This window comes from Chroicocephalus ridibundus, chromosome 17 (assembly GCF_963924245.1).
Source record: "Chroicocephalus ridibundus chromosome 17, bChrRid1.1, whole genome shotgun sequence".
Lineage (NCBI taxonomy): Eukaryota > Metazoa > Chordata > Aves > Charadriiformes > Laridae > Chroicocephalus > Chroicocephalus ridibundus.
The window spans coordinates 3,463,744-3,487,682 of NC_086300.1; the positions used below are offsets into that span (position 1 = coordinate 3,463,744).

General features: G+C 46.2%; 2 protein-coding genes across 2 annotated transcripts; both read right to left on the bottom strand.

The window, feature by feature from the left end:
* Positions 1–2,678: 2,678 nt before the first annotated feature.
* Positions 2,679–8,507, bottom strand: LOC134524629 (keratin, type I cytoskeletal 13-like). Its single transcript, XM_063354815.1, has 10 exons — positions 8,216–8,507; positions 7,806–8,161; positions 7,124–7,206; positions 6,418–6,574; positions 5,867–6,028; positions 5,426–5,551; positions 4,976–5,202; positions 4,110–4,423; positions 3,492–3,593; positions 2,679–2,704 (listed from the first exon to the last, which is right to left on the bottom strand). The coding sequence occupies exons 1-10, from the start codon at positions 8,505–8,507 to the stop codon at positions 2,679–2,681; spliced, it is 1,845 nt and encodes a 614-aa protein (XP_063210885.1).
* Positions 8,508–16,968: 8,461 nt separating this feature from the next.
* LOC134524638 (keratin, type I cytoskeletal 19-like) lies at positions 16,969–22,067 on the bottom strand. Its single transcript, XM_063354830.1, has 8 exons — positions 21,579–22,067; positions 20,618–20,700; positions 19,913–20,069; positions 19,338–19,499; positions 18,752–18,877; positions 18,347–18,573; positions 17,721–17,851; positions 16,969–17,156 (listed from the first exon to the last, which is right to left on the bottom strand). The coding sequence occupies exons 1-8, from the start codon at positions 22,065–22,067 to the stop codon at positions 17,131–17,133; spliced, it is 1,401 nt and encodes a 466-aa protein (XP_063210900.1). The 3' UTR covers positions 16,969–17,130.
* Between the last annotated feature and the right edge of the window lie 1,872 nt (positions 22,068–23,939).

Genomic DNA, 23,939 nt, shown 5'->3' on the forward strand with positions numbered 1-23,939 from the left:
TAGATGCAGATTTTGTATATACAAAATGGAAAAAGGATAGAATAATTAAGCTGGCACTTTCTTCCAGGGTACGGTAAGAAACCCTCTAAATTCAGTCTTCATTTTGTCTGTAATGAGCACTAATGCCATGATTACGTAGGTATTTTTTTAGGTTTATTGGTGGTTTGTATTTATTTTGTCACATACTGTAACATGTAGCAAATGGACTTTATTATGGAGTTTATTTGCATTGTAGATGCAGACTCATTTCATGCAAGGAACATTATAAGAACACCTTGTTAAGAAAGGTACTGATTTTAATTAAGGAAGAACACAGAGTAGTAAAAGTAGTAGTAGTAATATTATATTATTTTTGCTAACAGCTTGGAAATTTTTACTTACTGCTGTGCGTGATTATAACATATCAATGTAAGCATGTAAATCAGCAGCAGACTGGCGCAGCACATCACACCACGTTGCAGTCTAACGTTGCCATGTTTGTACTGCGGGACCGGTTTCTGGTTTCTCGTACGGGGCTGCCCCACTGCCCTGTGCGTTCCCCTTCCCACACCTCCAGCTCTCCAAGTTTCCTTCTGCTTTGCTCTCACAAGGACTTGTTTCAGCAGAACTTCTGCAAGGTCTGATGCATAGATGCCAGATAATTTGATAACTGGCAGTAATAGTACTAAAAGTGAGTTATGTTTTTGGAAAGAAGGGCAGGACGCAGTGGTCCCCGGAGCTGCTGGGGTGGTGCAGAACGGCAAGCTCCAGCACAGACGGCTCCTCCATCAGCGCTGCCGCTTCACCTGTCAGGTCAGGGATATCAGGCCATGCTTATGTGCAAAGTAGCCCATCATGAAGATCAGCCAGTCCCTCAGGCCCCCATAGAGACACTGGTCAGAAAAAAAGAATTCTTCCTAGATTTTTTTTCTTTTCAAATACTAATGACATTGGCTGAGAGCCTGCATAAGGCGATGCAGTGAATCACTGGCACGGATCTGCTTGGAACTCAGGCGTTCAGCATTCCCGTTCCCACGGTCTCCCACTCAATCTGTTTCTCAACCTTCTGCAGTGGGTGATGCCTTCCTCGGCGTGAAAAAACAGAACTCATGACGGTAAAACAGGGAGAGCCAAACTTATCTCAGTGATACTCCTGTCTGGTTCCCTTTGTGTTAGTGGATGAGTGGAGAAGCGCGAGGGATAAAGAATGTAGCAGTGAACAGGTGTCATGCGAGAAACCCTCTGAATGATCCTCAGTGAAACTCCCCGTACAGGTCATTGCAGCAGCTCAGCCCGGAGGAGTTACGCAGACCCCTCACTTTTGTTAGCCTCAACAGAAGGGAGAAGCACCGTGAGGGCTACAGCATGGCCATGGGGAACCCTCTGGCCAATTAGCACCTGCCCAGGGCATAACGAAGGGAAACACGCTGTAATTCAAACAAAGAGGAGCAGTTCGGTCTCTGTCTTTTAGGGCATTCGCAGCCTTACCCCTGTGAGCAGTCCCTCTACTGTGTGGTCTGTGGGCAACCCTTAAAATTCCTTTGGGAATCTTTTCTCTGGGGTATCTTTTTTTTTTTCTCCTCTCAACCTACCTCTGGGCTTTGTCAAATCACACCCTGAACATGAATAGTTTGTCAGTCTGCTTTGTAAAATGCGTACTTGTCCATAGTTAGACCCGAGAAATGCCCTGAAGTGGAAATACCGTACAGCTACCCGACAGCCAGGCATGGCGCTGATCAGCAGAGCTAGCCTGTGAATTCCTTCTTCCGTATGAGCACATGTATGCAATTTGGCTCACACTCCAGCTTTATGAATTTATTTTACGGTACAGGTAACTACTGTCATGAAGTAGAGATATCCTGCGACTGAACTTTCATCCATTTGTTATCCAGTCTGTACCCAAGCAGGCAGTATTCAAAATGTGTTCGTTTTGGATAATGAATTGTACCTGATTTGAGCTCTGCACTCAGGGTGATTTGGCACTGGGAGCTGAAAATCGCTGACTTTACATTCCATGATCAAAAAGTTTCAGGATGCATTTTAGTGACTACTAGGAAGATTTTTTTTAAGAAGCTTTCTAGGGAATAGTCAGTTCCCGAAACCCGCTTCCTCCTTCCCTGATAGAAGTTAATAGCAGAAACGAGCAGGTTTTGTGACTGTTAGTGTTCCCATTGCAGGGGCCACCAGGGCCTTGTACCCATAGTGTGTTCTTCAAGGTTTTGCCCAGTTAGTCTCAAATGGTGAATATGTCGCTGCCAACCTTTGGGTTTTAGGCATAATCTGCCATGTTATTGTGTATCCCACAGGTGGGGCTTGATATTTATAACTGATTCAAACAAAAACGTCTGCTAAAGGAAATTTCTCCCAGACATGGCTTTCTGGTTGCATCAGAGAGAAGCAAAGATTTATTAGCATTTATTTTGTTTGAGGGGTTTTTTTTCCTTCCCCCCCCAAGAACACCAATCACGGTAGAGATTAACTGAGGTAACAGTGATTAGGCACAGAAATGCGGATGGAAAAGAAGCAGGTAGCCCATCCAGAGAGTTCTGATGAGCCCCTGGAGTGAACAGCGTTGAGTAACTTGAAGAAGTGTTTGCTCTTGCTCTTCGCAGAGGCGTGAGCGGCCACGCTGGTACCGTCTTGCTCGGTCCAGTGGCCCACTGGGAAGGTCCCGCAGTGGAAGATGCTGGTTTTGCCAATCAGTCCTCAGACTTCCTAAAACTCCCTGTTGAAAGATGAAGGGAAGCAAGAATTTCTTTGAAGAAGCGTTACCTCATTCAGCATTTTTAATCTTTTTGTTACTTCATAACTATGGACTGTGCAGTTCTCAGCGGACTAGATTTTTTCCCATCATTTTGGAAAGGTTAGAACAGTGTCAGACTTAATATAAATCAAATACAGGTGAACTTAGAATCTGTATTGATGTGTGTAGGGGTATTTACGACAACTTTGTAAAAGTTAAAGTAGGATGGTGCATAATATATATTAATCTTGTCTACCAAGCATTAGTATACCCAAGACTGTTGCAAGTCAGGTAGAGTGTTTGATCAAAGGAGTAAATTTTTACAGAGGAGTTTGCAAGCCTATTATTTTTAAACAGTAGATCTCATCTACACCAAATCTTACCTAAAAATCTCACTCATTACACAAAAGCCTTGTGAATTCACTGCCTTTGTTTTCAGCATCAAGAGAGTCTGTGTACGATATTCTTACTTTCTGTACCAATGGCTTCAGGCCTTTTGGTCTCCAGCCAATACTTTCATGCCCAACTGTCAGTCTGTGATGGAAATCAGCATGTTTGTGAGACAGACTACATTTTTTAAGGAAGATTAATATCCCTGTTACTTCCCTGATAAGAAGGAATAAACGGAAGCCTCAAAGCAGGATCATTTTCCGTATTTTTTTTTAAAGATCAGAAGTGGGAGAGAATCTTTCTAAAAATTATAACTTCCTGTTCACTTTCAACATTTTCAGGCATTTGTCTGCAGTGCTGTCAGGACCTGAGACCTTACCCAGTCTCATCGTTTTTATGGCTTCAGACACTTCCTCCATTGTTGCTCCTCTGTCCAGTGTTTTATTCCCTTCCAGGCAGAGCTTCATGTTTTCAGCACCTCCTGGAATCACAGCCATGAAATCAGACATGGAAAAGACCTTTTGGTTACTTCCCATCTTCTGCTACTTCAGGATTTTGCAGCGAATACCCTTTATATTTTAAATGTCATGAGTGTTCCAACTATTTTACCTTGCTTTAACCATTTTCCCCCTTAATACCAGTTACATTTCTAATATTTGGCTTCATTCCAAAACTACTGACTTCTCTGGTTCCCTGTACGCTTTGGATTGGGCAGTATTTTTCCATTTCCCCCTTCATTTCTTCTTTCAACACATCCACTGATATAACTCTTCATAACATCCCCTTCATTCGAGACACTTGTGAAAACACTACCATGTTGGTACATTACTGTGTAAGAACAAATGTCAGAGTGGACTTAAAACATGATTGGGAAAAATAGCCAAAATATCTCCAGATTTCCACATAAGTCATATTGTTCACATAATTGTCATATCCTTTCCTACTATTCAGAGAAAAAAGTTAAGGGAAAGATGTACTCTTTTATTCCAATTTTTACCTTGGCTTTCACAAGACTTGCCAGAGTGGGAGTGGGAAGATGAAGAGTGGGAGAGGCAGGATTTGCCCCCTTCTCCTCCACCGCTGCCACCTCCTCCACCTGAAGTTTTACCACAGGATCCACCTCCTGTTCCTCCTCCTCCGCTTCCGGAAGAGGAACTTCTTCCATAGGAACCTCCAATTTTTCCTCCGCTGCTGCCTCCACCTGAGGACCAGCTACTTCCTCCTCCACTGCTTCCTCTTCCGGAAGACCAGCTGGTTCCTCCATGACCTCCTCCTCCTGAGGATCCCCCACCAGCTCCTCCCTGCGAGGTGCTGTAAGGAGAAAGGGCGTTTGTAAGATTTATAGCAACATGACCCGTGTCTGGCATCCCATGGGCTGCGTCAAGGCCACTTTCTGACTCCCTCCTATGACTGAGAATGTACTACGGTGTGAACCATGTCCTGGAAAACTGATTTTAAACTATCCTAATTAAGGACCAATTAACTGATCTGCACAGAAGATGAAAAAGAAAGATAACGAATGGCTTTAGATGTCTTTCAAAATATGTACCTTGAGTATTTATAAAAGACAGTTATTTTCTTGCTTACCTTTCATTTGCATATATAACTGCACTTTCTGATTGTACTTAGGAGAAGAAACAGCATATTATAGTTCTAAATACTTTTCTAAATGTTTTTGCCCAGTTCACGATAAGTATAGAATAATACAGCTTTGTACGCTGCCAGCTAAGGTTTAGATTTTGTATGAATTCTTGTGATTGTAGTAAATATGTTGATGATAAATCAACTGCACTAGTTCCTAATATAAGTATTGCTTTCATCTGCTCACATAGATGGCATGTTAATTAATCTGAATGTACGTACCTAATACCATGCTGCCCTTCCTCAAGCAGAGCCCGGTACTGAGCAATCTCCTGCTCCAGGCGGGTCTTGATGCCCAGGAGCATCTTGTACTCTTCGTTCTGACTCTCCATCTCGCAGCGGATGCTGGCCAACTCCTCCTCCAAGGGGCCGATCATAGCCTGGATCTGCTGCAGCTGCATGTTGTAGCGGCGTTCCGTGTCTTCCAAGTTGGATTGCAAGGATTGTAACTGACAATGAAAGAAATAATACAGTGTTTATGGCAATGTGGCACATTATGGAAAAGTGGCAGGATTAGATCATTCCTATGCCCCAGACGAGAAAAATTTTACATGGTGTCAGATGTGCCAAGCATCTTCATTAAAGGGAGTGCTGGCTGTCGCTGATCGCCTGTCATTCCAGCAACTCACATGTCCTTTGTGTACCAGAGGATCAGAAGCAGTCGTTACCTACCATGCTGATTTGCGACTGCAGCTCGATTTCCAGGCTCTGATAGTCACGTCTCAGCGCAGAGATCTGTTGGTTGCTTGACTCCACTTCCTGGCCACTTGAGTGGACTTGTTGACTCACTTCCTCCATCTGAAAAATCAACATACAGAATCGGAGTTTTTGGGTTCTCCTTACAATGTCGGCATGGTAGTTTATTGTGGAAGCATCTGGCAACACAACAAGTCGAGCCAGGGCCACTTATAGTATGGGGGCTGTTTAAATGTGCTCATATAGCTCTGCCAGTGCAGTGCCAGCCCACTTGTGATTTCCTTTATTTTAATCAAAGGGATTCAACAATTATATCCTAAAAGCAATGGATGCTGTTGTTCAAAATGCAATTCATCTACAGGAAGTTCTTACCAAAGTTGGTATTGTTTTGGGAACATTCAAATTGTAACCATTTACCTTGGTTTCATACCACCTTTCAACCTCTTCACGGTTTTTCTTAATAATATTTTCATATTCTTGTCTCATATCATTCAGTTTTTTCATCAGATCCTCTCCTGGAGCAGCATTCACCTCCACGTTCACATCACCATTGGACTGGGTTTGCAGCACTTTCATTTCCTGCAGAGAAAACCCAGGGCGAAGGCGAATAAACAAAAAAGGTGACATTAATTTGCGAAAGAGTTTTGAAGTCAGTTCACTTGCTCTGACGTCATAAACCATCCTGGATCCTTTCAACAACATATATACGTATGTTGGGGGTTTTTTCTTGTTGCAGTTATTTGGCCTTGACTCCCCAGTCCTCCTTGTTGGGGGGGACTGTGCTCAGGGGAGAGCCTGGGCCCGGCAGCCAGCCTGTCTCGGGGGCGCCTGGCTGAGCTGCCGCGCACTGGGAGAGCAGGAAGACTATTTAGTGCAGAGGATGTTACCTGGGAAACCTGCCCACATGTCCCATACCACAAAAGTTCTTGTGTTCCTCTGCGGTTTGCAGTTCAAGGAGCTGGTCGTACCTCCTCGTGGTTCTTCTTGAGGTCAATCATCTCCTCCTTTAGAGACTCAAATTGCATTTCCAGGTCAGACCTGCTCAGAGTCAGATTATCCAACAAGGGTCGCAAGCTATTAATGTCAGCCTCCACATTCTGCCGGAGACCGTATTCCGTCTCGTACCTGTGCCAAGGACAGTGCAGAAAGGTCAGCCTTGGTCTTGGCTTCTCACCCTTCTCCTACTGACCTTATTTACGAAAAGGTTCACGTATTCCAGTATCTCAGTGTCTGCTTTTGGGTCTGTACTTAGTAGCACATAGCATCTCTCAACCAGCAGAATTATGAAATCAGCAGCCACTACTTAAAGTTTAATATTAATATTAAACCTTAATATTAAAATGTATTCTGTGGTCTTTTTCCTTGTCTCTTCTTACTGAGACTTTGTGCAGGTTTCCTCTGTCTGGTTCATCTGACTTTCAGTGAGAGAAAATCACAATTTTTCTTTCCTTAAAAATAAAGCTTTTTTTAAGCTTTGACTCCACAGTCATTGGTATTATTCCCATTGAAGATCATTATAGAAATAATGAAGAATTTTTACGTCTTACAAATTATTTCAGTTGTGCTGCCGTGGAACCAGGAGGAGCCGTAGCATGAATTTAAGAAACTTAGTTGAGGAAAGTAGGAGAAAGGAAGTGAGTGCCTGGAAAAGAGGAATATATAATTTATATTTACTTTATCCTGAAGTCTTCTGCAGTCATCCTTGTGTTATCCAGGTCCAAAAGTACCCTGTTGGTTTCCACAGCTGCAGTCACAAGCTAGAAGAGAAGACGATATGCTGAGGAAGATTTTCCCTGTGAATCTCTCAGGTTTGCACAAGCGACAGAAACAGGAATGCGATCTTGTTAGAATTCCCCGGTGTCTGCGGGAAACTGCATTTTCTACATACAGAGGCCTGAAAAGGCCATCTACGGTGCAAAACAAAGAGGTACCTGTGTGAAAATAGCACCACAATGATAAAAGCTGTTTTGTGAGTTCAAGAGTCCTGTCAAGAGGCTTGGCGTCACCACCGTAGCTCTGTCTCACGCTCCATGCCGTGCTCAAACGTCAGGCAGCGCACATCCCAGAGCGTAATTGTTGCTGTTTTTCCTACACTCTAAAAGCCACTACAGGCATTCTGAGAGTCTGCAGTCACTGCCAGCAAACGGTCTGTGGGGTGTACTAGAGGGGCTGGGCATCGTTTCTCCACCCCTAGTTGGAGGCAGTTGGATGCACGCACGGAAGGCAGAACTGTAAGAGGCACTTTCAGAGAGATACTTAATAACGTTGGAAGTATCTGTGCTGGGTGCCTCAAACATTCTGCTCAATCACAAAAAATCTGTCAATGCTTAAGCTTCTCTAACAAAGAACATCCTACCTGATTTTGAAGTTCTTCAATTTTTCCATAATAGTGGCTGTAGTCCTTTGAACCAGTAGGACCTTGCTTCTGGTACCACTCCCTGATTAATTGTTCAAGCTGAGCATTTTCCTTTTCCAAATTTCTGACCGTATTCAGGTAAGAAGCCAGGCGTTCATTGAGGCTCTGCATGGTCAGCTTTTCGTCGTTGGAGAGAATTCCCACATTCCCTCCGTGAAAGCCGCCACCACCAAAGCCGCCACCACTGAAACCACCACCACCTCCACCAAAGCTTCCTCTGTAACCACCACCAAACCCACTCCCACCTGACCCAAAGCCTGCTCCCGTACTGCCACAGCCCATTCCCCCTCCATAACCACCGCCGCTCATTCCCCCTCCATAATAACCCCCACTCATTCCCCCTCCATAATAACCCCCACTCATTCCTCCTCCACAACTACCGCTGCTCATTCCTCCTCCGTAACTGCTGCGCCTCATCTTCCCATAGCTACCACCGCCGGCTCCCCCACCATGGCAGCTCCTGGAACTTCCTCCGCCACAACTGCTGCCAGACATCCTGCCACCACCGCTTGACCTAGAAGTGATTCTTCTTGAGGAGGCAGAGGAATACTTGCTGCCCCCTCCACCCCCACCACTGCTAGCACTGCCACCGCTGCTCCCTCGCAGGCAGCTTTTCGAGGTCTGTTTGGAGCCACAGCTCATAGTGGCGGCAGCAAACTATTCAGGTTAAAACTCAAATCTGGTCCTACAGTTGTTCTGGAATCATAGCTCCAACTTCCACCCTGCCTGGTCTGCATTTATAGCTGAGATAGTGGGTGTCGCCGCCAAGGGAGTACCTTCCATCCGTGTACACGTGCCAGCCGAAGTTTTTACGCCAAGGGTAATTTGCCAAAGGGAGATGTTTGACAGTATCAGGAAGCTTAACCCATACTCAAAGTGTTCACGACCGTTTGTTTATTAACACAAAACATGTAATTTCTATTGGGTGGCTCTGAATTAGGTAGATCTTTTCCATGATCTAGTCCACTGACTTACAGTCACCTGCATTAAACTCATCCCACTCACCTCATCTGGTTCACGTCTCAGCACAACAATAAACTGTCATCATATGGGGCAGTAATGAATGGTACTGTCTCTCTTTTAATACAGTCGTTCCTCGTGGTCTTTCCCCTCTCAGATATTTGTCAAGCTGATTTTTTAATACTTAAGTGATATTTTAATAGGTTCTGGTTTATGGTTATCTTATGCTGTACGCTCCTTATTTTCACTCCTTTATTGCTTTATGCTTTCTGAAACCATATCACAGGATGTATTTTGTAGGTACACCGAACCACTCTGACATCTTTGGAATTTCTCATAAAAACTTAGTGAACATTGGCAAATATACATCTACAATTATGTTTTATAAGTAACAATTTAATTATGAAAAATTGTGTGACAACTGGAAAATAGCTCTGTGTAAGACTGTAAGGAAAGGAAGTGTGCCAGGTTGTTGCGGGGAATAACTCTTCATGTGCTCAGACCAGATGCAGTTACAGGATGGCTGAGAGACCTGGGAGGGCATCCCGGCTCTGGGCTGGTCTCTCTTGACGTGTCTGTGAATATGGGAGATAATGCTCTCATTCCTGTAGGGACTTCAGAATGTCAATCAGGACGTTTTCCTTCTGCAGTGCAAATACAAACGTACTTACTCAGAGGAGAAAGGTTAAGTTCCTGATTTGGGGATTAAGTCAATAAGCTGTACATCAAAATAGTATTTTCCCTTCAGTTTAGTTTTCCATTCATGGACGCAGCATGACCAAACGTAGGAAATATTTGCTATTTTGCATCTTCTTCTTTTAAGATTGTGTCTGCACACAGCAGCGCAGCTGAGCATCCGTCTTCTGAGCTCTTACAGCAACCTGAGCCTCAAACATTTGACATTTCTTTCCCGCCTGCCCCTCGCCTGCCCTCCTTCCCGTCACAGCATCCTCGGCAAAACGCGCTCTGTTACCGTCGCTCCCTGTAGGCTGAACTGGTTGTGTGATAGCCGGCTTCCGGTATTGATTTCTGTGTTATTCTTGGCTCCCTCAGCCTTCGGGATATTGGTTGTTGCCAATTTAGAGGTTTGTTTGTTATGGCTCATAGCAAGTGTTTGTGGAAACATCTTTTTATAAACACCCCTCCCAGCACACCCTCTCCCACACAGGAGGACACGCCTGAAGTTTCTTCTGCTGGCCTTCATTTCTGACATGTCCCGGGACACAAGGCCTTCTCAGGCTTGCAGAAATTTAAATGGTTCGCTACAAAACTTGGTCATGATTCTAGCTCGTTCCGTTGAGAAATCCCTTTCTCTTGAAGCGCGTGAAATTCTCTCCTATACTAACAGCTGCTTTGGCTCATGAAACCATTGGGTTACGTTCTATTTAACTGTTGGCTTCCAGTTGCTGACACCAATGTTTTAAGGCCATGGATACGTTTCTATGCTGTTCTGTATAATTCTGCAGAAGGGTAAGGTTTGGGTTTTGCTTTTTTTTTCTGGAAAGGTGTTTATTACATCTTTTGTATGAGTCATTCCTTTCAGGTGGACGAAGCCTCATGTCTTCTGTTCACAAAAAAACCCATGCCTGGGTAGTTTGAGTATCAGTGAGGATGCTCATGTGCAACATACTTCACAGCTTCATGTTTAAGGCATGAAAGGAAGAGTTATTGCTGTTTTTACCTTAGAATTCATGCAGGCAACATACCTCAAGAGTGAAGATTAGCTGAAGAAGCCTGATGGATTCAGTGTATCTGGAAATGACTGGCCAGGATCAGGGATAGAAGTTACGGAACAAATGGCTCCTGAAAGGAATGTTGTATTTCCAAGTTTGCTGTAAGATGGAAGCAGTTTTATGACATGGTAGTTTTCTCTGCAATTATGTCTCATAGGACTGTCCAGGCATTTACAAGCATACTGAGCTAACTAGATGATCTTAGATAATGTTTCCAGCCAAATCGAGAGATAAAGCTGCAGAAGAGAACCTGGAGGGCTGGGAAAACCTTAACAGAAGAGAGATTTCAATAAACTGGAAAGACTACAAGGACCCCAGTAGTGCCTGTGAAACGGGACGGTGAAACATGAGGAAATCTCGGGCTGGTGCTGCATATTGCAGCATCAAGCTGCTGCTCCACAAACACATCAGGGCACATCCACCCTGGGTCGGTGTGCCCTTTGCCATCCCACCCTGCGGCCAGTGCCCGCAGCACAAGGAGCCGTGGGGCTTCCCCTGGCGTCACCCAGACTCAAAACTGCCGGGCATCGCTCCGGGATGGGATGCTCATAACCAGCTGAGCATCTGAATTCACTTTCCTCTCCTTGCCCACCTCAGTGGGCTTCCCAGTGCTGGAAACAGGCACGGACATATCTCCTGACCACACCGAGGGCAGTTCTCAATCGTGGGCAGATGAAAAAAGCTGAGAAGGCTCCAGTTGCTGCAAGAAGCAGGGGCTGAGAGGCAGCTATGGCCGTGCTCAGGCTGAACGCTGTGACAGGGCGGGAGTCTTCATTTCTCAGCAGTGAATGTCTCTTACAGGCTCTGTGTTGTGCATCCTCGGCCCTGGCTGCTCGCAGGTATCCAGGTCAAGTCCCAGGAGCGGTGGGTATGAGTATTAAGTTGCTCTTTCAGATTCTTTTCTGCTTGAGACACCTCTGAAAGGCTGCTCCAGAGAAGCTGCGATCATCTGTGCCTCTCACAGTGGTATAAAAAAAAGTGTGAATTGATCTGCAAGGTGATATTTAAAACACAGGACTTGTTTTTGAAACAGATTTTTTTTTTTTTTTGCACTAGGCGTAGCTAACAGAGAGCAGACAGTCACAGTGTACCCTCAAAGCTAAGAGACTGATGGCATTCAGGAAAACCTGCCCTTGCATGATTGACAAGCTTCAGGTCACAGCCAAGATAGGAGGGGGTGGAGGAGGAGGAGGAAGATGCCCTGGGGGCAGATGACACCATAGTTGTTTGCTATGAGGCCTCTTCCCTTTTCCCGTGGTGAAACTGTTAGGAGCTCCTGCCCGGAAGAGGGTGGTGGACTATTTAAGCCTGAGAGGCTCACCCAGCGTGGGCATGAATTCACCCGCTGCGTTTAAATGGCAGAATTACCATGTGCTCCACGGTAACACAGACGTGCGCTGGCTGAAAGCGGAGAGAATGGAGCCCTTTTCCTTCGGGGAGTGGGTGGCAGCAGCGTGGGGAGAGGCTGAAATGGCCTCCCTGGTGGGCCGGGGTGATGGCACGGGGATGGGGGTGTGGGCTGAGCACACGCAAGCTCCTGTCAGCTCCCGTGGCACCACCTTTTCTGAGCTCTGCGTTTACAGCCTCCTTTGCACTGGTGCGTTTGGGAGAAACTGCACATTTCGGGGGGGTGCGACTGGGCTGTTACCAGCCTTTTTCTGTGCCTCAATGGTGGCGAACCCCCTTCCACCCCTCCTACCGCTGGTCAGCTCTTGTCGGGAAAATTCAATTTGCTTATGTGGGTACACAGAGAGAAACTGTAGCAAATCTCTCTGGGGAATATGACTCATTCTCATAATAATACATTATAAACTAACTTCCATTATATAATCATCAAGCAATTTTATTATCCCCAGATAATCCCATAGAACAATATTTCTCCATAGTAAAGAAGAAACCCAGCCCCTGAAGTATGCCCGTGTTGGAGGGAGAGCGCTGTTCTCCTTCTGAGGGTGCGCGCAGCTCTTCCTGCCGCCGCGGTTCAGCTGCCTGACACTTAGCAGGGAACTGTTTCCCCTCTGCTAAAATTTAAATGACGGGGGTTTTTTTTCTTATCCCGATAAAAAGCTAGATGTTTGAAAACTGAAAAATCTCAGAAAAGTTGATTCAGATTAGTTGAAACATATTAGGGATCAATTGTTTTAATTAACTGAGAGTTCTAAGAAAAAAAGTAGTAATTCCTACCTAGCGATTCCCAATTGTGTGCTCTGTCATGAGGGCACACTGTGCTTTGGAATCTTTTTTTTCCCACTAACTCAGCTGTCCGTGCCTGGCAGCCATTCCCTCCAGAAACATTTGGTGTTGTCAATACCAACTACTTCCAGTGAAAAGTTTCATTTTCTCTGAATGTGTTTTTGTGATTCGAAATAGTTGTGTCAATAACCTGTGCCCCATTCTTCTCCTGGCAGTGGGACACTCAACCAGTGGACTTTGGTTTGTCCCACAGCAGTTTGTACAACTGTCGTGAACCCCCGGTGCCCCGTGGGAACAGCTTCACACATTTTTAGCGTTACTTAGTGGAGCAGTACACAGGACGTATTGTGCATTCTGTTTCTTTCTTCCTGTGTGTATTTATGGCCACATCTCATAAAATAAAGCAGTGAGTGAAATTCGATGAAAACCATCTGCATATGATCATTTTCTGCATGCCAAAACATACTCAGGCTTTTTTTTTTAAGTGAAGGTTCTTAAAATATCTGTTTCGAAGTAAGAAAGTCCCCATCTCTCCTGCAGTCTTCTGCAAGACAGTGTATAAGTCTTGGCATCTGCGCACCCCTGGAGATGTGTGGTCATGGGAATATCCCTGGAACGTGTCCTCCTCGTTGCCTCTGACAGCGCTAACACAGGACATTCACCCCCGGTCAGTGAAAAGCGGACGGCAGCACTGGGGGACCCGCTGCCCTCCGTGTACGGGTGGTCAGTAGTTTCCAATCCAGCAAACATCTCTCCTTCAGGAAAAAAATAGTTCTTGCATACATTATACTTGATCTGTTACTCATTCGTTATTGCAGAGACTAGTACTGATGAAACATTAAAGGGCACCTTCAAAAGATCCACCACCCAATGGAACGATGGTGATTATGATAAGAACAGTAATTAGGTGAGTCAGAGCTGTAAGAGACTTTTAGAGTACAAACCCTTTGGTTGGGAACTTTGTCATTTTGGGTGTAAACAGCCGCTTGCAGACCTGACTCTCTGGGGTCTCAGCTGATGCTACTTCATTGGCAAGGCCTTTGTCAGCGAGGGGTCATGGTAATGCAGTTCCAGCCCCTACGGAGAGCCTGGGTGTCCCTGTCTCCTGCCTAATGACATGAGGCAAAATATTCCAGTGCCGTTCGAAAACAATAAACAAGCATTGGCAAATCGGTGCAGCGAGTTTCAGCCTGGCGTCCATTCTGTGCAGGTACACACAGGAGAAGGCAGTTGGGGGGGTCTTCAAAGAGGTGGGGAGGAGGCCTGCGTTGCCTCCTGCAATAGTCCCACGCCAGAATCGGGTCGTGTCAACCTCCCTACGAATGTGAACGCTGAATACAGGTGAGCGAGCTGGAGCCAGATGTCAGGGCTGATAGCTTGTTTCCGTGTTCTCAGCTAGCAGGAGCTCCCCAGCGCATACCGCAGACGCTGCTTCATCTGTTTAGCTGGGTGTTCCTGTTGGAAGAGATTACCCAAGCCATCAGAGCTGGGTTTGCTGCTGCCTCGGGCCTGGGCACCCTGCAGCAGCGTGGGTGAGAGCCGGGTGCCCTCTAGAGAGCGAGCTGCAGACGAGGCGCGGGGCCTGTGCTGTCCTCTCCGCCTGTCCCTGGATGAAACGCAATGGCCCAGTGTCCCAGGTGAAACGCAAAACGTGTCTGCGTGGCTCAGCATGGTGGGCGTGGAGACGGGCAGCAGCAAGAGGGAACGCTTCCCCTTCCCCACCCCACTGCAGCGCACCAATCGCGACTCCCTGTGTGCCAGAGGACAGGTCTGAAATTACTGTATATTATGGAGCATTATATTTTTATATAGTATTATTTTAATCACATATGATTGTACTTTTGTCGTATAGTATAGCATCAACTTCCATTTAGCTATAGATGGTATTAGCCAAACTTATCTGCAGCTCCTGGCCTCTTAGTAAAATGTAATTCCCATTCTAAGCGGAGTAGCTGGTCCCAGTCCCTCGGGCTGCGGTAACGGGAGAGCGGCAGCAGGAGGGGGCTGTGCCAGCCCAGGCACTGGGCAGCAGGACACCCCCCGCTCCGCCTTTCCTGTGGATCCACCAGTTAAGAACTTCTGACACCTTATGGAGAGATCTGGAAGTACCGAGATGTCTCGTCTGCCGGTGTTTACCAGGGACTTTCTCCATTTCCTTGTTCTCTGGCACAGGCACCGTTTGTATGTCACGATAATTTATTATACACCTCCTTTGAAGTTTTATCTGAAATCAAATACGGTGCTCATGAAAAACTTTTGCTTGAGTCTCGGTACAAGCTGGATAAACTACCGAGTTTGCTCTTTGTCCTCAGGCAAACACGTTCAATTTCTCTTTTCTCTGAAAAAAACCAAACAAACGCAAACAAACAAACAAAAAAACTAAACAAACCAGTATAAATATTTTCACAAGTGCTCCAGGTTGCTCTTTCCTCCTGTGGTGGCAGGAGGGAGATGCCAGTGCCGATGGCAGTTAGAAAGTGAAAACTCGGGTGCCAAAATCTCAGGATTTCAGTTTCGAGGAGAAACCCTCTCTCACTTCAGGGGGTTTGATTCCTGCCGCTGAGCCGAGACCCTCGGGGGGGGCCGGGGGCGGCAGCGCTGCGGGGCCGGGGGTTCCCCGGGGGGTTTGTGCAACGGGGGAGAAATCACGGCCTGGGACGAGGGCCCCGGCGGGCCTGGCACGACCCCAGGGAAGGACTGTGCTGCTGCCATCAGCCTCTCCCTGCCCTGGCGCACATCAGCCAGGAACCTGCTGTCACCCGTCCCTGCCCGCACACTTTGCCGGCGCTGGGGGGGGCCAGCGGCGCCCGCAGCCTCTCCCGGCTCTGCCGCCCCCGCTCCGCGCTGCTCCGCGCTGCTCCGCCGCCAGGGATCAGGCGAGCTGCTGCTGCCGCTCCGCTTCAGAGCCAGGGCTCAGCCCTGCCGCTCCGCTTCAGAGCCAGGGCGCCACCCTCCCTTCGCCCCGGCCCCCCTCCCTGCTGGCTGCGGCCCATAACCTGACCCCGAGCAGAGCCAGGAATGCTGTTCTTCCAGGAGCGTGGCGTATTCAGGAGCGGGATTTGGGGGAATGCGCTTGTTTTTATACCTCAGATATTTTTTAATTTCTTAGCAAAGGACTACAAAATACTTTACGTGGGTTTAGGTGTGAGAAATGTTTGTGCCACGTTGTATAGGCTATAAAAAGGACTTTCAGGCCATCTGCCTTTTCCACCCTGTGGGTGTCTCTGCACAGCCACATGTGTCCAACCACCCCTTTGCTGTCTCAAGAGAAGAGGAGATTCATGATAAAATTTGAATGCTGTCATCTCAGCACCTGCTCTCTGCTCCACTTACAGTCACCCAAGAGAAAAGGCACTTGCGTTGCACAGTCCCTCTGCCCGGGCAGGTGTCTGACACAGGATTTGCTCCGCAGAGGCAGGCTCACTCGGACACGCTTACATTAGAGGAGTCCAGAAGAGAGGTGAGGTCAGAAGACACTTCCCTCCCGCCAGGTGACTGCAATGCAGATCTGTTGAGACGTGTATGACTGACATCATCCTCCCCAGCAGCCAAGGCATTGCTCAGCTTAATGTTTGACACATCTGGAGAGCAGCTGGAGATGCGCAGCAGGGATGGTGCCGATAACTGTGTATGGATAGACACCATCCTGAGCTTGCTGTTTCATGGAAATTTCTGTCACTGATTTCTCTATTCTCCTTTCATTGATGACCTCCAGCCCCGCTTATTTCCGCCTTTGTTGTTCTGCAATGATTTAAGCAAAATGCTCTGTGGGAAACACAAGCATCTGCCTGAATTGATTGTTCATGTGGATCATGGAGGATGTCATGCAATGGGCAACGTACGCTACAGGCTTCCACTGGGAGGAGGTGGACAAGACCTGCAAGGTCAGCGAGGCCATTCTCTGGCTCCCACTGGCAAAGCAGCTTTGTTCCCAGTGGAATATGATCCTGACCAGTTTAGGTGACCCTTTGTGCATGGGTTTCCAGCTGTTCCTGCTGGGGCCGTTGCAGAGGCTGGCTGGCCTGGCTGAGGATGTGCTTTGCACCCAGATCAGCCCCTGGTTTTCTAAAGGAACTCAGTTTCCAGACACAGGTTTCTTGATTGCATCAGGCAGAAGCAAAGTTTTATTAGAGAAGTTTTTTCACCAGCAGGTACATTATCGACCCTGACTAACTCAAGTAACTTCTAGAGATTGCAGCGTTAAAGAAGAGAAGCAGCAGAACAGAGAAGAAAGTGGCCTCCAACAGGCCCCTTTAGATACATGGCAAAGCATCGCTGAGTTACTTCTACTTTCTCTGCAGACAGGTGTGCAGTGAACATCCCGTGTTCTTCTTTTGTCTGTGGGTTTCTCTGTATGTCATCTTCTAGTCCATTCCTCCTTAATCACAAATTCTTCTGCAGGTCACTGGGAAAAAATGTAGCAGTATTATTTGACTGGAACAGAGATAAAATCCTTCAAATAACAAAAATTTGGTCTATGTAGTGCCTTTATTTCAAGAATACACGGTGTTAAACAAGAGCAGTTGGCGGACAACTCAGGAAATCCCAGAAATTTCCTAAATAATTGTGTTTTAATGGGAATTTGCACTTGTAAAGTTACAGGTTTGCTCTACTAGTCACTCCTTCCAGACTCTCGCTAAGCTCTGTTTGGCTATCGTCTTCTTTACTTCTACTTCCAGATCTTTTCTTTCTGCCTCATTTCCCTCGCTTTCTCCTCTTAGTCCTACTGCTGCTCCCTCTTGTCTCTCATTTGCTTTCTGCTGCTCCATATTCAGTCGGAGCCCTCTTTGAACCTCTGTCTTCGAGACACAGCCAGTTTTGCGCTGTAGTTGGATCCATTGTAGCCCATCACACCTGTAGCATTGTAACTCTCTGAGAAGATACCAATAACGTGTCCTAGGAGGGTGAGTTGTGTCCTGGCCTTATCACAAAGGAACAAACCGAAAAACACAGTTTTCCTTTCTCTTACCTTGTATATCTCCAGTCTTGCAGGGAGGGACTTGGGGCTGGCAATGGGAAGCTGAAGTTGTCGTATAGGTGTGGCTTGTCCTAATGACTCCTCCTCCTACGCCGGTTCCTACTCCGATTCCTCCTCCATGACTAGTGGGGTAAATTTGGTGAAAGAAATAGGGAACTTTAGAACTTCTCATCACACTAAGGTGGGCACAAAGTCTCAAACTATGCCTTTTATAGGGATTCGGATATTCTACATTGTGTTCTTTTTTCATCTTCAGAGTTGCTTTACATTTGTTGCCCCCCTTTGGCATGGAAATGCATTGAAGAGTGTTGCAATTAATTCTTATTACGACAGTTCTCTTACTACAGAAAAGAGATTGCTGCTAATATTGACATAATACTAGTAGTTACGATGTTGTAACTGGCAGTTAACAGATTTGGTTTCTCTGCTTTGCAGATCCCAAGGAGTGACATTTAGTTCACATTTGAATGTTCATCACAGGAAAGTTGCTCATGAGACAACTTTTTCATGTCAGAGAAAGCATTAAGATGGACTAAGGATTATGGGGGATTCCCAATCTGTAATACAAATCCTAGATATTTTAATTTATTCTCTAGTGGATTTAGAGGTCTACATACATAAGGTCCTGCTGTCCTCCTTCCAACAAGCACCGGTAGGTCTGAATCTCCTGCTCCAAACGGCACTTGACGTCCAATAAGGTTTTGTATTCTTGGTTCTGACATTCTATTTCCGCCCTTATTTCAGCCAATTGCTGCTCCACGCATGTGATCTGGTTCTGTAGTTCACCGAGGAGCGTGTTGTACTGACACTCAGTCTCAGCCAGAGACGATTCCAAATTATTTCTCTGATAAACAAGACAACCAAACAAAGAAACAACAGTCATTTAAGTGTCACCCTGGAGTTTGTTATTTCCAATGCCGAAATGAAAGAGCTATTCACCACCGCCATGCTGACTGGTAGGTCTGGCTGTTCCTGCTGAGAGATCCAGCAGGAACCACCTGGAGCTGTAATCTCACACCCACCTGGCTGAGCTGAGCCTGGAGATCGATTTCCAGAGCTTGCAATTGGCGTCTCAGTTCGGTAACCTGGTTGTTGCACGTCTCTACCTCCTGACCACTTGTAATAACTTCCCGATTCACCTCCTCAATCTGAAAATCACCAATCCAGAAAAAAGAGCTTCAGAGAATATCTGTGCAAATGGGACTTGCTTTTACAGAGACAGAATACAGTGAGTAGGCAGCAAAAAGAAAAGGGAGCAGGGCGAGTTCTCTGTGCACTGGGCATTAACCGCTGGCTTCACCTGCTTGCTCTTTGTACAAATCGCATTAACCTTGTGGCTATTACGTCTCTTTAATCCAAACGTGGAAAATCTCAGTTCCAACAACACACCACAGGGCCTTGCGGCAAATGCGGCTGTTCCAGATGGGACACAACAAACTGGTCAGACAGGCCTGTGTCTGCTGTGGAACACAGGGTATAATGAGTGCTGATCTCGGGCTTCACTGTAAAAGAGGAACTGCTTATTTTCTCCATCTCTGTTTTCTGAAACTCTCCTGTGCCCTGAAATGTGTGTGTCAGTTTGTTTCGCAGCAGGAGCGTGTCCCTTACCTTGCACTCGTACCAATCCTCAACTTCCTTGCGGTTGCGCGCTATCAGTGTTTCATACTGGCATCTCAAATCCTCCAAGATTTGCCTGAGATCAGGTCCAGGGCAGGCATTGACCTCCACACTCACGTCTCCAGTCGATTGTTTTCTCAGGCAATTCATTTCCTGGAAACATAACCTGGATCAGACACATACTGGCTTTTGAGAGACAGCGCAGAAGAGCCGAGCTCGGTGGCTGAGCACAGCGCTGCCTGCGAGCTGTGCCTCCCAGCTGTGGCTGGAAAGCTCTGGAAGATGTTGCAAGTGTTTTCCCCAACAAATCTGTTGGGTAATTTCTTTCCTCATCCACTGGAGTCAGCAGCAACTTTCACCCCGCTCTGGCCCTCCCGGTGCCAGCGCAGCCCCGAGAGCAGCAGCCACCTCCACCCACGAGGAGACAGCTCTGAACCCCACAAGCGTTTGATGGGAAAGCTGCGGTGTGAAAGTGCTTGATCTTTGCTTCTAAATTTAGAGCACATTCGTGTAGGCAAAGTTTCATGTCAGGGCCGCGGTGCTCCCAGGGAAAGGCAGGAGCCTACCTCCTCGTGGTTCTTCTTCAGGCAGCAGAGCTCCTCCCGCAGCGACTCCAGCTGTGCCTCCAGGTCAGACCTGCAGAGCGTCAGCTGGTCCAGGACTTGGCGTAAGCCATTAATGTCAGCCTCCACGCTCTGGCGCAGGGCCAGCTCTGTCTCGTACCTGGTTTGTGCAAGAAAGCAGGAACTCAGAACAGTAACATCTCACACGCACTCAGTTTCTGCAAAGGTCTTTCCCACCTGCCTGCTCTAAACTGGATTTTGTTGTCTAAGCTGAATGCGCTGTGCATTAGATTTCTGCACCGCACTTGATGTCTGTTATGTGAAAACTTTTCTTCCTTATCTATCTTTTTCCTGATCAACGTATGTTTGATACCACTCATCCATCTGCATTTCTGTTTTTCTGATCCAAATCTGCGCTGGTCTGCGATGGAAATGTGCCAACCAAACCACTAAAGACCACTCCCTCCATCGCTGGTCTCCAGCCCTCACCAATAAGCACTCTTGCCAAATGCTTTACCCAAGAATAGTAATTAAGGGAGGGCTGGTGACCAAGAGCAAAATGCATTTCATCACTCCATCCTGCCCTAATGTGGTTTTGTAGTGAGACTTGTCTGAAGTCTCTATAATTAGTGCACCGAGACTCCACAAGTAAGATGTAAAGGAGCAGGGAGGAGACAAGGGAGTTCATCCACGCAGAGGGACACTCACTTCACACGGAAGTCATCGGCAGCCATCCTGCTGTTATCGATGTCCAGAATGATCTTGTTGTTATCAATGGTTGCGCAGACAATCTGGAAGAGAGCAGACCATGAGAGGTGTCTCACTTTTCTCTGCTGTTATACTCTAGAGGTGTATCTAGATTGCAGTTAGGTACTAACTCTTCACAATTTCCTTTTTCTGTTACCTTCTTAAGTCACCTTGTTCCTTGAGCGGAGCAGTTGCAGGAGGTAGCTTTGCCTCCTTAACTCACAGTCAGTAAAGAAAAGAGGTTGTGAGTGAAAGAGTTGTGAGATGGGACTTCCCAGTTTCAAGGTCTGAAGGCAAGTTCCAAAGATGCTTCACAGAGAAGTGAACCTAAAGAACCTTCCTTGAGACATTAAGTCTCAGCTGACATTCACCATGGCGTGTTCTTGGCTTCAAGCTTAAGGATCTTCAGGGATACAGTTGGAAGGTGTCTTTAAGCCTGAAGATCAGCCATAGCTTTCACTGGGCACATAGTAGTATCAGGGTCTTTGTGCCACTGCAGCAATCTATTTTAAATACTCAGCTTTTCTCACCTAGAATTTATAATGCTCGGTTTGATACAGCATTTGCTATGTATGTTTTCCTCTTGTTCTATAGTTCTATAGTTCTCTTTGCTTTGCTCTTCCTACCACTGCATTTCCTCAGAGCACACTTGGTAATGTCGTATTTATAACAGTATAGTCAAACCGCAATGTAACAAAGCATCCTTTTCCTTTTAAGAGTATTATCCCACCTGTATCCCCTTGCAGCACCCATCTTTAATACGCACCCACAGTCAACAGTGTCAGAGGGGAACTTGCCAAAATTTATGTTTGCCAAGACGTTTAACAGCACCGAAGTTATCTCTAACAATTACAGTAGGTTCTAAATACAAATTTATAAATAAGCTTTAAATAGAGGAGGAGCAACTGAAAAAGGGGATTACCTGATTTTGAAGATCTTCAATTTCCTTGTAATAGCAGCTGTAGTCCCGGGGCTCACAGGAGAGGCCCTGTGTCGCGTACCACTCTCTGATTCTGCATTCCAGTTCAGCATTTTCCTTCTCCAAGCACTTCACCTTGTCCAGATAGGAAGCCAGGCGGTCGTTGAGATTCTGCATGGTGACCTTCTCATCGCAGGATGAAAGCAAACAGTCGCCACCAAGACCACCAACAACCACACCGCCTCCAAGGCCAAACCCAAGGCCATTGCCATAGCAGTTGCCACCTCCATAGCTCCCACCAGCCAAGCTACCAACACTCAGTCCCCCTCCATAATTCACTCCACCGCAGTAACTCCTTCCAGAAAAACCTCTGCCACTGCCTATCCCATAGGAAGAAATCCGTGCTCCACCACCACCACCAATGATACAGCTGCCACCACTGCTCCTGCCTTTGCTAGACACAGTAATAGTCTCCTTAATGTTGCAACTCATGGCGACAGCAGCTGGAAATGCAAGCAGAAGCCCAAAGCAAGATGCACAGCTTGATATTAAATCAGACTGCGAGCTGTCCGTTGCGGCGAAACTCTATTTATACCTTCCACAGTGGGTGTCACCACTGTTTCTTCTTCCCATAAGGCTGGCTACTCCAGCCATTGGTGCCAAGAATAATTTCTCAAAGGGAAGTTTCCTTTCAAGAATCCTGGTAGACAAGGAAGATACTTTACATGTCTCTTGCTAATTTCAAAAATACATTAGCAATAATGTTTTATGAATCATCAGCTTTTTGTTTATGATGCAAACTTTACAACATTAAGCCAGGAAAAACACTGTCCTAAATTATATACCAGGAAGAAATCATTAAAGGTTATTGCATCAAAGGGCTCTTTATCTCTCATTAATTTATTTTCATTTTATTTTGAGTTGAATAAGCAGTTTTCCTGCAAGGTGCTGATGTTGGAATATGTGAGATGAAAAAGAAAGAATAAATACGAAGTTTGACTCTCGAATGATGTATGAGGAATGATGTAAGAACTTTGTGGAAAGATCAGAGACACAGAGATTAAGTTTCTCCATTGGCAAAATGACAACTCCCGAGCTCTCTGCTACGAGACCAGTGAGAGCGTGGCGTGATCTCTTAATGGACGTGGATGAAAGGTTCTTCGTGTATGATTGTGGCTCTCCAGTAACACACAAAGGATTTGTTTCTTTATGGGGAGAGGGTAAAGTAAGGTAAAAGTACTTTAAATATTTCCTGTTGTTTGGTGAAAGATATTTCCGCAGTTTTCATCATTATGGATAGTGATTGTTGCTGAGGAAGGGTGGGCGTTTTGAAACAGTGAATGGGAGTGGAAACGTCCTATGGGCAGTCTCTCTGTCAATACGCGCTGCATTCTAATAAGAGGTTTAGGACTGCTGTCCTAGGAAATATAAAGGCAGAATTGCTGATAAAGCTGGCAGAGCAGTCGTTGCCCAGTGCAGTTCTACACTGGCTTGGAGAAGATGGATTAAGTACAAACTAGAGGTTCTTCTCTATCACTAATGTCTCCAAATCTTAACTAGACAAAGAAATTGAAAGGTAAGAACCCTTTCACTTTTCTGACATCAGAATTCAGGCTAAGCTCATTTTCTTGAGATGTTTTGCTGAGGCTCAAGAGCAATGGCCTTCCCTCTGGGACAGCCTGTTTCTACTGGCCGTTGAGCAAGAGACAGGCGTTCCGCAGCTTTCTGAAACTATCCCTTCGCTGTAAGAAATTCTGCAAGCCTGCTTCACCAGAGAACAAGTGAGCTCGAACTCTTGCTCAAGCCCTCACTCCGTGTCAGGATTGTGGATTGAAATAGCTAGTATTATGGCAAGTAAATAATACCCCTTAGTGAAGGATAGGATTATCCCAGTATTCATGGATTTGCCCATCATTTTATTGCTCTTCTCCTCCTTATTTCTGTTGAAAAGATGCCTCCCATTATCTCTGCATCCTTGGATCCAGTACAATGAAAGCCAGCGGCATTCCCGTGATATCTCCAGCAGGCTGGAGACAGAGGTGTGGAGGGACTTGCTCAAAGTGATTTACTCAAAGACAAAGAGCACGCCTCTGGCAGAGTCTGCAGTCAAACCCAGGTCTGCTGGATCAGGCTGCAGTGCCTGATGTCAGCCTGCCCTTCCTCCCAAGTTGTGCTCCACTCAGTCCCTGAATACAAAGGAGCAAAGCTCAGAATAGGTAAAAACTCTAATAAAGTTATTGTGCATAGGAAGGAATACCTGGATTTCATTATTAGGACTGGAGAACATAATTGGAGTCAGGGTGTGGTGGTAAGAATGAACCGAAACTGATGTCATATTGCATTGCTTGAAGCTTTGCCTGTCCT